Source organism: Actinia tenebrosa, unplaced genomic scaffold (assembly GCF_029948245.1).
Source record: "Actinia tenebrosa isolate PJP-AT-01 unplaced genomic scaffold, QUT_ActTen_1.0 PGA_scaffold5__44_contigs__length_20552954, whole genome shotgun sequence".
NCBI classification, from domain to species: Eukaryota; Metazoa; Cnidaria; class Anthozoa; order Actiniaria; family Actiniidae; genus Actinia; species Actinia tenebrosa.
This window is the reverse complement of record NW_028292582.1, coordinates 13,194,373-13,208,270: the sequence shown is the minus strand read 5'-3', so window position 1 is coordinate 13,208,270 and position 13,898 is coordinate 13,194,373. Positions and strand designations below refer to the sequence as shown.

Below are 13,898 nucleotides of genomic sequence, written 5' to 3'. Positions count from 1 at the left end.
GTAAGGGCTGGGGTTGAACATGGAAAGCGAAAGGTACGCGGTCAAGTTGGTGATAGCAGGAAAAGTGACAGATTGCTGCTTCTATCATAAATAAGACTTCCTCTTTATTAAAAGCTTCATTTACCTAAACCACTTGTACAGATTTTGAGAATATGTAATTGAATGTCAACCTCAGTATGTGAGGGCTTGATGCATGACAAAACGTTATTCAACTCAAAGGGTCGGATATTTGAATAAGTAAAATTATACTCTCATACACTATGGACTCTGACTCATGCTTCAGTCTCTACTTTTCCTTTGCTGAATCCTTCTCACTTGCTTCGCTTGGGAACCAATCAGAAAATCACATGCTCTTTTAATCTTCTTCTGACTTGAAATATTGATTTTAATTAAGATATAAACAGTCATTATCACCGCCTCTTGGATATTTGTGTATTGTTATAAACCTAGAGTGGGCGGTTTGGATACTAACAAGATAAACAAAAGGTGATTAATAGTTTATATTTCGCCTATTTATAGTCGTTGTTATTTAGGAGATACCGCATTCCGAATGGGCTATGTCAGTAACTTATTCAATTAATAACGGCAGCATATTCTGTAATATCAAAGATGCTGTTACTCTTGTGCCATTGTATAAGTTGCATACAACTTTTGTTTGTTTGTTTGCTTGCTTGCTTGCTTATCTGTTTGTTTGTTTGGTTTGTTTGTTTTTCATCGTAAGTTTATATTGCACACTACATTCTAAAAGACTTGTCCCACCGTCAGAAACAATAATGAGAAGGGTCCAGATTTTTTTGGCGTCACGCTATCCAAATATATCTAGTACCTAACTGGACATTGAATTTCTTACTATACACCTCCACATTCCCTTTGCCTATTACAATTGTGTCTTGACATGAATTCTGACATCGCCGATGAACATGCCCCTATTGAAAACAAGGCAATTAGGCGCTTTTTTACAACTTCAATGATGTCCATTGTTGAGAACGGCCCCACTACTAAGTAAACCAATGGATTCAAAACTGAGGTAGTATTTATCAGATATATTGCCGTATAATAGTCTGGTGTGTTTGGTTTGGAATGACAATTGCTGATTGCGTTTTCAGGAACATCTAACAGTAAAATCATCCAAATCAGGAAAAAAATGGGACATCGTGCACCACGCATTATCGTAGCTATCACATTGTTACTTATCGTATGGCAGTGGGAGAGCATCCTTGCTATTGGTGTGTACAATCGGAGACTTATAATAGTCCCCCATTATGATAGCTTATAATAGTCCCCCATTTTAAGAAAGGGAAAAATGTATTACCCATCAAAGGCACCTGAAATAGACTCCTTGCAGAACGTGAAAATGCAGCTCAATTTTGAAGGATATAACAATAGGTTTCCATTTCTCTTGAGATTGAAATTCTTTTTTTTTTCTTCTTCTCTAAAATGAACTGCTTTGAGGTTACATGCAAGTGGTCTTAACGGCCTATTTACTGCTTATTCAACCAAAGGTTTTGGACATGACTATGATAATCGTGATTTGACATCACGGTGCTTTGAACCAATTTCGTGGAACAAATTATGGGCTGATCAAATTGGGGTACGGCTAACTGGCAGATCGAACCCTGAAACAACTTTTTGGCTTTTCAAAGTCAGGGCATGGAGGAAGCTCGGAGAAAATCAAACGCACTCAGTAAGTTCACTACCGCTGCAACAACCTTGATCGCTCTAAATTAAAAAAATCGAAATTTTGTTTCCTGTCCTTTATCCTAGAGATAGTGCGTTCTGATTGCTGGGCGAGCGGGCGATATTCTGTATCTCTGCGCACGGACCGGTCGGTGCGAATAGGAATAAACTGTGTTCGAGGTCTTGAATATTTGGAGTGAGGCCCTTAGATAACTGTAATGAGCGCGCTGTTGCTTAGAGATAACGGTTCCAGTTGCTTGGCGTATTATCATTTTTTCCTCTCGCGTGGCCGTCACGGCACAGCGCGCGCATTGCAGCGCACGGTATCTGACGGGCTCAAGCTTGCTCATATCATGTACAGCGGTAAATAATGTAACAGTGAAAGATAAGTGCCCCCCCCCCTGATCTTTTCAACACTTGAAGATAAAATTCGTATCTCCGCGCGCCCATGTAATATCCTCTATATATAATACTATAATTTGAAACACGATGAAACAGCAGAATATAACATAACATACTGTGAAGAAAATTGACCAGTGTTTTTATGGCCAAGTTTCAAGAACTTTGGGATTGAAATGGAAAAGCTAGTTAAACCTTGCCAATTACAGGTACATTTTTGCCTTTATTGCGAGAGCTTTCTTTAATAAACCTCTTAAGGGCTTGCTCCATCCATCCGCGAGCATAAAATAACGGATTATTAAAATAAGAAAACAAATTAGAAAACAATTAGAAAAATAAAACGTGAAAAAAATAAATAAGTCATTCGCACAGTCTTAAAGTCGGTCCGGTTGGGACTGTCTTCAACATTGGAAGTAAGACCTTCTTGCCTGTAAATAACTTCTATTCGTGTACCGTATAGTTATGCATGAAAACCATGCGAAAACAAGTAACCGGATACTGATTAAGAAAACTATCATTAAAATAAAAGACAGTAAATAACTTTCGCATTTTGTAGATTTTATAGACATCGCTGACTGCTCCTGCTATTCACTCCACCAAAATCCAAAGAGTTGGCAAGATAGCAATAAGATTTGTCAAGAGAATGGCGGAACCTTGGTATCCATGGAAACAGAAGAGGAATATCAGTTCATCACCAAGACAATACAAAGTCTAGATGTAGGAAAAAACGAGTGGTATATTGGTTTGAGGAGAACAATGAGAAAATGGCAGTGGATTAGTGGACATGACATGACCATTGATAAATGGATGCCAAGCGAACCAAGTAGTCAAGCAGATTGTGTTAAAATGATAAAACACTATAAAGGATGGGGATTATTCGATGATTCTAGATGCAACAGACAATACATGTTCATATGTGAATACAAACAAGGTAACTGCGTCAGTGACCAAATACTTTAATTTTTTCTTGTCTATCTGTTCGTTTTCTTTAATTTTTAGTTGCTAGCTGTTTTAGCAATGCCGTTTGAATTGGGTTAATAACCCTTCCTCCTCTCCCTAGATTTAGAAATAATACAACTCACAAGGGAATAGAAGTATTCTAAAATCTAAATTATTTTGCAGAGTTATATATATTCCTTTAACGCAGTTTATATATTGTTAATGCATATATTTATTCAATTCAGTCTTCTCCTATCCGCATTTTTCAGTAAGTTTTATATATTCAATTTAAATATTTCAAGCATAAACATTTTCCATTGGTATAAATTTATTTTGACAGATCCGATAGATTCGATTTTTTTCAGCTTATTATTTTCTAATGTACTTTCTACTGTTTCAAACGCTCTAAAATGATGCATTGGGTTTAAATACACCGAGTAATCAAAATAGATATTAGTGTCTTAGAACTCGAAGTGTGCAGGGTTTCAACTGTCCTCACTCTAAAGCTTAACCTACACGAGCAAGTTTTCCTTGCCAAGTTTTCCTTAACAAGGAAAACTTGCTCGTGTAGATGGAGTAAAATGAACAATTTTTCCTTGACAAGGAAAAGCTGGCATGCTAGCTTTTCCTTGTCAAGGAAAAATTGTCAAGGCTGAAATTTGCTCGTGTAGATGGACAACAAGGAAAATGTGGCAAGGAATACTAATCAGTTTAGTTCTCAGTCTTTCCGCGCGCTCCTACACGAGCAATGAAAATTGTCAAGGATACTTGTCAAGAAAGACTTGCTCGTGTAGATTCGGCTTAATTGATCGTGTCACATACTCCTACAGTTCGGAGATGCCTTAACATCATGACTTCTTTCACTAAAACATGGGATTCTTCTGAGAAGAAGCTAGTAACACCCGCTACGGACGATGACACTGCATCAACAACAACTTTATCTCCAACAGGAAGTTCAACAGCAATAGGTAAGTATTAGTACATTAATTCGTTCGTTCGTTCGTTCGTTCGTTCGTTCGTTCGTTCGTTCGTTCGTTCGTTCGTTCGTTCGTTCGTTCGTTCGTTCATTTAGAACAAAAGTCAAAAACCACACAGCAGATAATTCGAATAGCTGAGCCCTCGCATAAAAAGCCACAATAGATAGGACGTTTTATGGTTAATTGATATTTTGTAATATCTTGTCACTTTTTAAGGAACTGGTTACTGCTCCCGCTATTCATTCCACACAATTAGGAAATCCTGGGATGACAGTAATCATTATTGCCAACAGAATGGCGGGAACTTGGTATCCATGGAAACAGAAGAGGAATACCATTTCATCAACAAGACGATACAAAGTCTAGATGTGGGAACTAACGAGTGGAATATTGGTTTGAGGAGCAGCAAAGCAGGAGACTGGAAGTGGATTAATGGACATAGCTTGAACATCATGAAATGGCTGCCTCGCGAACCAAGTAGATCAAGAGGTTGTGTAAAGATGATAAAACATTACAAAGGACTTGGATTATTTGATGACTTTAGTTGTAGATGGCCTGTAAGGTACATGTTTATATGTGAATACAAAACAGGTAATGTAACCTATAGTGTTATAATATACATTAATCGATGCATATTATGAATTACGATTAGCAAACATCTTGTCAAAACAAAATTCGGCCAAATCTCTGAACTTTCTGCAGCTCAGTGCACCATAATATATAAAAACACGGTTTGCCAAGTTAGTTGCCCTTTAACACTAAGATGTCACATCAAAACAATCTATTGTTTTAACGCTAAGGATCATGATCACCAGAGGGGACAAAATAGACCCAGCACACATGAAATCATACTAAAATTCGTTTTATGAGTGAAAAGTAAGAACAACTAAATATTACATCAAATAATTCAAATTAAAAATGATTGAACCTAAATTCCTGTTACTCTTGCCCATGTAAACAAGCCGTGACATAGTGTTATATAGGGCAAAGGTAAATAAGAATCTTGTAGGACACTACACTGTAACCTTGCATGATAATAAAGGAAAAGCACTTTTTCATTATTAGTAATCTTTAGGTAGTAAGCATTAATTTCATCGTCACGGAACTTGACGGCTACTCCACATGCTTCAGTGTTTGAAAAATGATTAAGGTTACTGTATGCTTTCTTTATTATTCTCGCCGGATAGATCTTCCAGTGTGTTCCGGAGCAGGGAAAAGATCATGCTATTCTGCAACCAATCAATCACCCACAACTACAACAACTGAGCCGCATAAGATAGGTAAGTAAAGAAACGGTATTATCCATCTATAGCTATCTATTTATTTATTCATTCATTTATTAATTCATCCATCCATGTCAATAAATATCAACCATTCTTAAGCACCCAATATTGGTAAAATTACAGTAAACGACCCGTTTTCTGTAAACAACGTTGGGGAAATAGCTCATTCATTCATTCAATCATTCATGAGTCAGTCAGACAGTTAATTAATCGGTCAGTCACTCAGTCACTCAGACGGACATTTATACATTCATTCACTCATCCATCCATCCATCCATCCATCCATCCATCCATCCATCTATCCATCTATCCATCTATCCATCTATCCATCTATCCATCTATCCATCTATCCATCTATCCATCTATCCATCTATCCATCTATCCATCTATCCATCTATCCATCTATCCATCTATCCATCTATCCATGCTATCCATCTATCCATCTATCCATCTATCCATCTATCCATCTATCCATCTATCCATCTATCCATCTATCCATCTATCCATCTATCCATCTATCCATCTATCCATCTATCCATCTATCCATCTATCCATCTATCCATCTATCCATCTATCCATCTATCCATCTATCCATCTATCCATCTATCCATCTATCCATCTATCCATCTATCCATCTATCCATCTATCCATCTATCCATCTATCCATCTATCCATCTATCCATCTATCCATCTATCCATCTATCCTTCTATCCATCTATCCATCTATCCATCTATCCATCTATCCATCTATCCATCTATCCATCTATCCATCTATCCATCTATCCATCTATCCATCTATCCATCTATCCATCTATCCATCTATCCATCTATCCATCCACTCATTATTCATTCGTTCGGCATATATCCACCCACCGAGTTCTTTAATAAGAATCAACTCTGATTATTATTATGAAGCCAGTTGGCCTTGGTATCATGGCTTCAGTAATATCAGCTGTTTCAATTCCCAATATTGGTAAAACTACATACAGGAAACGACCCGTTTTCTGTAACCAACGTTGGATACGTAGTTTACTAGAGACAAATGTTATCAAGGAATTAATAAAATAGTAAATGATAACAATAATGCATGATTTTAAAGCCGCCTATCCTGAGGAACTGCTCTAAGCGCTATAAACAACAACAATGATAGATACATACGATGGTATTGAATATATATTTTAGATGATAACGATGGTAATTAACAAAAGAAGACAGATTTGAACAGCAGATTTGAATGAACTTAACGAAGAATAAAGTGCGTATTGAGGAAGGGAGTGAATTCTATAGTTTTAGAGTAGAAAAAGCAAAACAACGTCCACCATAGGATTTCACGTCACGCGCGGTAATTAGCATTCTTAAGTAACAGATCGTTAGACGAACAAAGACGTCTTGACAGTATATTAATTCAGGAAGGTAAGAGGAGCTTGATTATTCAGAGACTTGAAAGTGAAAAGCAAAATCTTGAACTTAATCCTTTCAGCAGCAGGAAACCAATGAAGATCAATCAGGAGTGGAGTAATGTGGTCATATTTATGCGAAAGTGTTCTCTTAAAGTGGTGTGCCAACAAGAAACTATCCTACAAAGTAGAAATAATTTGATACCGCTATAGTAAGTAGCCTGAGGAAACGAGAAACGTCTGCGCATGCTGGAATTAAGTCCTTGCAAAATAAGCCTTCAAAAATAAGCTATGAAAAAAATGACTTCTTTCAATTTCAAAAATTGACTTTCATGTTTTAAATGGACTTCACAAAATGCCAAAACTTAAATGTGCTGGAAACTTAAGGTTAATTCTTTAAGTCTTTAACTAATGCAGTATCTTGGTCTCCCCTGAACCAGACGCATGCGCAAACGTTTTGCTCTAGTATCAACATGATTTAAGTAAAATATGCTTGCGCATACTTGAAATGGCGGCCATGTATGAAATTATTATTTCACTTTTTTTAACAATATATGTGCTGGAGCTGATTATTTTATCAAACAAAAGAGATTCTATTTTTTCATATAATTAATCAATAGTGATACAATATATTTATTGCTGTTCACTGGCTGCAGACAACATTATCAGTAGTAGATAAAGGAAGACTCTATTTGTTATATCCTCCCTAATCGATTTTAGCTGTATTGATTTCAGTCTTTACAAAATCCTTTGCACAACGTGAAATAGAGCCTCAGGAAATGAATAAATTTTGAATACTCGCGAACTATAAGTTAACTAGAATAGTTTAATGACTGATTTTCAATCAATACATATAGAAGCCACTGCTGCTAAATAGTCTAAGCTTTGTTGACTAGCAATTATTATGCGATGTTGCATTGATTTGTTTAAAGAACATTTCAGTAAGATTTGGTGATCAACTCGCTTTGACATCCTGCATGAATTTTGATTGATTAGAATACACGGAAGATATAGTCGCTTTATCAGAAAGTACATCGCCATCCAATTACAATCATTGACCCTACTCAGCTTCGCATGTATAGGCAGTGGACAAGGCTTTCCTATTGCACACAGGAATTGGTAGGCCAATATTGTTTAATTAGTACTAGGTACACCTTTCATGTAACATGAACAGTTTTCCAATCTTTCCAATCACAATTTATGAAAATATTTTTCATAAAAAAGAAAAGGGAAGAAAAATATTTCCACTCTCTTATCATCTCCATGACATTCTAACTACACAGTTACATAGTTGCATAAATGGTAAAATAATATGACTTTCGCAATAATTGAGACACCAGTCGAAGCCTGTCGGTTTCTGGCATTATATAAAATGTAATTAATCCTGTAACGATCCGCCTGAAAAAGAACTCGGATCTTAAGGTTATCCCTATGAGGTGCCCCTTCTAAATTAATATAATAATTGGCCAGAAAAAATGAAATGTTAATAGATAAATATGAAAGTTTCAGAAATTTCTTTGTCCGCATCAAACTTAGAAAACAATCGGTAGAAAGGCTGTCTACGTTTTTGGGGGAGGGGGAATGGGGGTGGTGGAGTCAGGGTCTAACCTATATCTCTTGTGTTTCGAAGCAAAAATAATTTACCTAGTTTTGATATTTTTGTTTAACTCAACTGAGGCTCGGTATCAGTGACTGAAACCACACCGTTCATGCAGTTTGCATTGATTTTTCTCTTCTGGGATTTTAAGAACTGATTAACTAATACCCCACAAGAAGTACGAATAAAACCGGTATTGGAATTATGGCTCAGACGAGATAGAGTAATAAATGAATGAAGCTGAGATTCTTGGAAAGCGAAAGTTTTATTGTCAAGTGGTCATAGCAAGAAGAGTGACAGATTGCTGCTTCTAGACTATTCTAACAAAAAAAAGACTTCCTCTTCAATACAAGCCCTTCTAACCTAAACCACAAATTTTGACAATATATATTAGAATGTCAACCACAGCCAGTGAGCGCATGTTGTATAGAAAACGACGTAAAAAGGTATATTATATTTCAAGTTTCTAACTCTAGTAAACTATGGTAATGCCCTCAGTTTCCTGATTCGGTCGTCATTCTACTTTTGAACGTTTGCCTTGGCTGACTATTGCATGAGTCATTTCGTTACTCGAAATAATCTTAATTGTTTTCTCTTGGTGGTCGACGTCAAAAGCACTGTTCAGCGAACCTTTAATATTCATGTTTTCTGATTAAAATAGGAATTGGGTGGTAATTCTAACATTAATCAGATGAGTTGAACAAAATGTAAATTTATGATAGCTTTTTGTTTATATTCCTGTACGACACATATATAGTATTGCACTAATCCGAATATCACAGCTAATTTAAAAACTGAGCCCGCATTCCGACTTAGTTTATAGGTAATGATTAATAAAAGTAGCGACTTCGTATTGGCTAAGACTGGTTTTACTTCACAGTTTGTGATTAAATAGATAGCGGGCCGATAGAGGTTGTAGTGCATCGTATTTCCGATAATTTCAGGTGGTGACTAGTTTTGACTGCGCTGGTTTAATTGTTGAAAACAGCAAGTTAATAAGAAGGAAACTTTTTTTGCGCTTAATACACTATGTACAAACTTTGGAGCCGTACTGCATAATGTCTCTGACGTTAGGCTTAGTAAAAGACTCAGATCTTCATTTTATAGTTTTCTTTTGTTTCACTTGTCTCAGTATTGCACATTAACATGTTATTTTGGTCGTGCGGGTTAAGTGACACTACTAAAAGGTCTGGCTAAGTAATGTCTAACTTTGTGGTTTCAAGGTTTACTGTTTTATTCAACTGTTCGGAAACTAGTGATTCATATTTTTGTCGTGCCATTATTCTACCTTTGCACCACCAGTTTCGCATGTAAGTTCAAAATGGTAATGAAAAACCGCGTCGCAATAAACAAATTGATATGGATAACACGTTTTCACAATGTCCATACAATTAATTTCATTTTAGGGCTATCCAGCAAGTAGCGTATGTATTGTAACGTAGGAATGATTTAAAAAATGGGACATCGTGTACTACCCAGTATTGTAGCTATCACATTGTTACTTATTGTATGGCAGTGGGAGAGCATCCTCGCAAATGGTGGGTACAGTCTTGGAAACTATAAAAATACTTTTAGTTTATCATTGTTAACTTAAACATCAAACCTTTCAAACATGACGCAAAACAGTGCAAGTGATTACTCAATATTTGATGTTTTCGTACCGAGACTTATTTTAGTTCGCACAAACTAGCTGTAGGTTTAATAAACAATTATCAAAGGGAAGGCGGGATGGATCATTAGGTAATTGTTGGGGGCCTGCAGAAATTTATGTTCCACGATATTCATTTTTTTGTAACAACCCCTGCACCATTTTGTGTGTGTGTGTGTGTGTTTGCTCGAAATTTCTTTACTGTAAGGAGAGGTTGCGCGATGATTTTTTCGTAAGTAAATTGCTTGTCGATATTTTTTGGCGTTTATGCAACCCCCATCCCCCTACTTAATTATCTTATGGTCCGTCCCTAAAGGAGACATTTTTTGAACATTTTGAATAACTGTTTTTAAAAATATTATCAATATTGTTTCTATTTTATAGAAACTGGCGATTGCTCCTGCTATTCATTCCACGCAACTCCAAACAATTGGAAAGATAGCAATAAAATTTGCCAACAGAATGGCGGGAATTTGGTATCCATGGAAACAGAAGAGGAGTATCAGTTAATCAATGAGGCAATACAAAGTCTAGATGTAGGAAAAAACGAGTGGTTTATTGGTTTGAGGAGAATATCAAGAACTGACTACTGGAAGTGGATTAGTGGGCATGACATGACCATTGATAAATGGAGGGCAACTCGAACAAGTGGAACAGGAGATTGTGTTAAAATGATAAAACACTATAAAGGACGGGGATTATTCGACGACGTTACATGCGACCCACGATACAAATACACGTTCATATGTGAATACAAACAAGGTAACTCCCATAGTTACCAACTTATATCTTTTCGTGTCTGTGTGTTTGATCATTTCTTTTAGTTATTTGCTAAAGCCATGTATTTGCTTGCAGGTTTGCAAATGCATAAATCCTAAACAGAAACTAAAATTTTGTTCTTATTATATTCCGTTATACCTAGATCGATCATATTATAAGCTATTATACATAGATTATAATGGCGGTCTAATCGCCGCCCGCTCTTCTAGATAATATTATACTTCATCCAGAAAGGTACTTCCTTATTAATCTTATATATTTCACATTGCAGCTCAAAAGTGTTCTAATATTACGTCTACAATCATTGAAAAAAGGTGTTTTTCAAAGAGAAAACAGGTAACCACGAAAGAGAACACAATGACGCCATCTTTTTCACCAACTACAAAAGGTAACGATTGATGCTTATCAATAGAACAATGGCTTTTTGGTGGCTACTGAAATATTGGAAATGAGTGCAAATTCTATATCCGAGACTATAACTAGAAATACAATGAAACAACAGAAAGAACTAAGTATATATATTATATAGAAAATATTGTGAAGGGCATCGACTTGGGTTTTATGGCCGTGTTTCAATAACTTTGAAATTGTAATGAACTAAAGATTGTCCGGATACAACAAAAAACTGTTCCTCAAGGTCGGACCAAGGCTGTTTCTGAACTCCTGGCTCATAAATAACTTCTATATATGTACAGTGTAGTTTTGAAGAAAAAAACATGCGATAACGAGCAACCTGAGAAAACTAGCATTGAAATAAAAGAGACGATGATTAAGTATCGTTATGTCAATTTTATAGAAATCGCTGACTGCTCCTGCTATTCATTCCACCATATTACAAAGGGTTGGGAAGATAGCAATAAGATTTGTCAAGAGAATGGCGGAAACTTGGTATCCATGGAAACAGAAGAGTAATACCAGTTTATCAACAAGACGATACAAAGTCTAGATGTAGGATATAACGAGTGGTATATTGGTCTGAGGAGAATATCAACTAACTACTGGAGGTGGATTAGTGGACATGACATGACCATTATTGATAAATGGCTGCCAGGCGAACCAGCTGGAAGTGGACATTGTGTTAAAATGATAAAACACTATCAAGGGTGGGGATTATTCGATGACGTTTACTGTATGACATTCAGAATGTTTATATGTGAATACAAACAAGGTAATTGCTTCAGTGGCAAAATGATATTGTTTTCGTGTCTGTCTGTTTGTTTATTCCTTTTAGTTGTTAGCCGCTTTAGCAGATGTAGTGCATTGGGTATAGACAACCTCTCCTCTCCTTACTAGATATTATTCATCAAGTTAGTTACTTATTGATCTTTTATTACGTTTTGCAAATATTATGATCCAATCACGTCCATCCTTCTGAGTTTATTATTCATCCAGTACGTTTAGTTACTTATTAATATTATGTATTTCCCATTGCAGCTCAACGCTGTCCTAATATTACGTCTACAATCAATAAAAAATGGTTGTTCGTCGCATAAGAGACAGATAACAACCTCGAAAGAGCACATCGCAACAACACCTTTTTCACCAACTTCAAAAGGTGAGGATCGATGTTTATCAATAGAACAATGGCTTTTATTGTAAAGAAAATTGACTTGTTTCTTATGCCCAAGTTTTATGGACTTTGGAATTGAAATGGAAAAATTAGTTAAACATTGCCGATTTCAGGCACCATTTTGCCCCCGTGGTAGGTGCGAGAAAGAAACTTCTATTATTATATCATCATATATACCATCCATTTACTCATTCATTTAATAACAATCAACTCTGTAGTTGGTATCATCATGATATCATTAATTCATTAATAAATATCGGGTCAGTGTTCTTTACATCCCAATATTGGTAAAATTACAGGAAACGACACGTTTTCTGTAACCAAACGTTGGGGAAATAACTCATTCATTCATTCAATCATTCATGAGTCAGTCAGTCAGTCAGTCAGTCAGTCAGTCAGTCAGTCAGTCAGTCAGTCAGTCAGACATTTATACTTCCATTCATTCATTTACTCATCCATCCATCCATCCATCCATTCATCCATCCATCCATCCGTTTATCCGTTTCATTTATTAAAATTATTTACTTTTTTACTCATCCATTTATCCATCCACCCATCCATTCACTCATCCATCTAAATGTTATCAATGCAGCAGATGATGATGATGATCAATTTAATAAAATACAGTATCTTGGGTTAAAAAGTATACTTACGAATTTTTTGTATGTTAGGAGAAAAGAGCATTGATTTTCTCACTAAAATGCTATTGAATTCTTGGAATAAATGTTTAAATCGGACGCATGCACAAACTTTATTTTTGCGCATGCTCAATATGGCGGGGCAGGTCAATAATAAGCGACGGAAACCTCACAATATTATTCGGTTTCTATTCAGCTTGAGCTTGTTATTTTATGTTCCCTATATCTAATGTACGTATTTATAAACAAAATATATTCTATTTTTCCATATATAATGAATTTCTTGTGTTATTCTTTTTTTCGATAAAATCAGCTGAAGCACGTCCGTATCAATAGCATCGAGAACAACCCATTACAATCATACACAATCTTTTCCTCGAACTTATTATGTTCGAACTTCCAGAGTATCTAAAGTATAAAGGTTAATATATATTAATTTATAGAAAAATATTTATCCTCGTGGATATTTCAAAAGTAGACTTACTAAAAAAAGGAAATAAAACTGTTTCAATTTTTTTTTTGTTTTGTCAGATGATCGACTTAAAATGTAATGGGCAAAGGGCTGGGTTTGAACATGGAAAGCGAAAAGGTACGCGGTCAAGTTGGTGATAGCAGGAAAGGTGACAGATTGCTGCTTCTATCATAATAAGACTTCCTCTTTATTAAAAGCTTCATTACCCTAAACCACTTGCTACAGATTTTACAATATGTAATTGAATGTCAACCTCAGTATGTGAGGGCTTGATGCATGACAAAACGTTATTCAACTCAAAGGGTCGGATATTTGAATAAGTAAAATTATACTCTCCTACACTATGGACTCTGACTCATGCTTCAGACTCTACTTTTCCTTTTGCTGAATCCTTCTCACTTGCTTCGCTTGGGAACCAATCAGAAATCACATGCTCTTTTAATCTTTTTCTGACTTAATAATAACTAATTAAAGATCTTAATACCAGGTTGTCATCTCACGCTTTTGTTGGCTATTGTGTA

General features: G+C 35.8%; 2 protein-coding genes across 3 annotated transcripts; both read left to right on the top strand.

Annotated features, from left to right (window-relative positions):
- The first annotated feature begins 2,685 nt into the window (after positions 1-2,685).
- LOC148906613 (macrophage mannose receptor 1-like) lies at positions 2,686-5,481 on the top strand. Its single transcript, XM_089038079.1, has 5 exons — positions 2,686-3,007; positions 3,846-3,983; positions 4,209-4,583; positions 5,180-5,272; positions 5,399-5,481. The coding sequence occupies exons 1-5, from the start codon at positions 2,740-2,742 to the stop codon at positions 5,479-5,481; spliced, it is 957 nt and encodes a 318-aa protein (XP_088894205.1). The 5' UTR covers positions 2,686-2,739.
- Positions 5,482-6,766: 1,285 nt separating this feature from the next.
- On the top strand, positions 6,767-12,246 carry LOC116287837 (lithostathine-1-beta-like). Of its 2 annotated transcripts, none has more exons than XM_089038278.1 (6): positions 6,767-6,884; positions 9,676-9,807; positions 10,302-10,679; positions 10,969-11,085; positions 11,494-11,865; positions 12,132-12,246. In XM_089038278.1, the coding sequence occupies exons 2-5, from the start codon at positions 9,726-9,728 to the stop codon at positions 11,607-11,609; spliced, it is 693 nt and encodes a 230-aa protein (XP_088894404.1). In that variant the 5' UTR covers positions 6,767-6,884; positions 9,676-9,725; the 3' UTR covers positions 11,610-11,865; positions 12,132-12,246. The 2 variants fall into 2 exon arrangements, with proteins under 2 accessions (XP_088894404.1, XP_088894405.1); XM_089038279.1 differs by lacking the exon at positions 6,767-6,884 and adding an exon at positions 8,673-8,715.
- Positions 12,247-13,898: the final 1,652 nt, after the last annotated feature.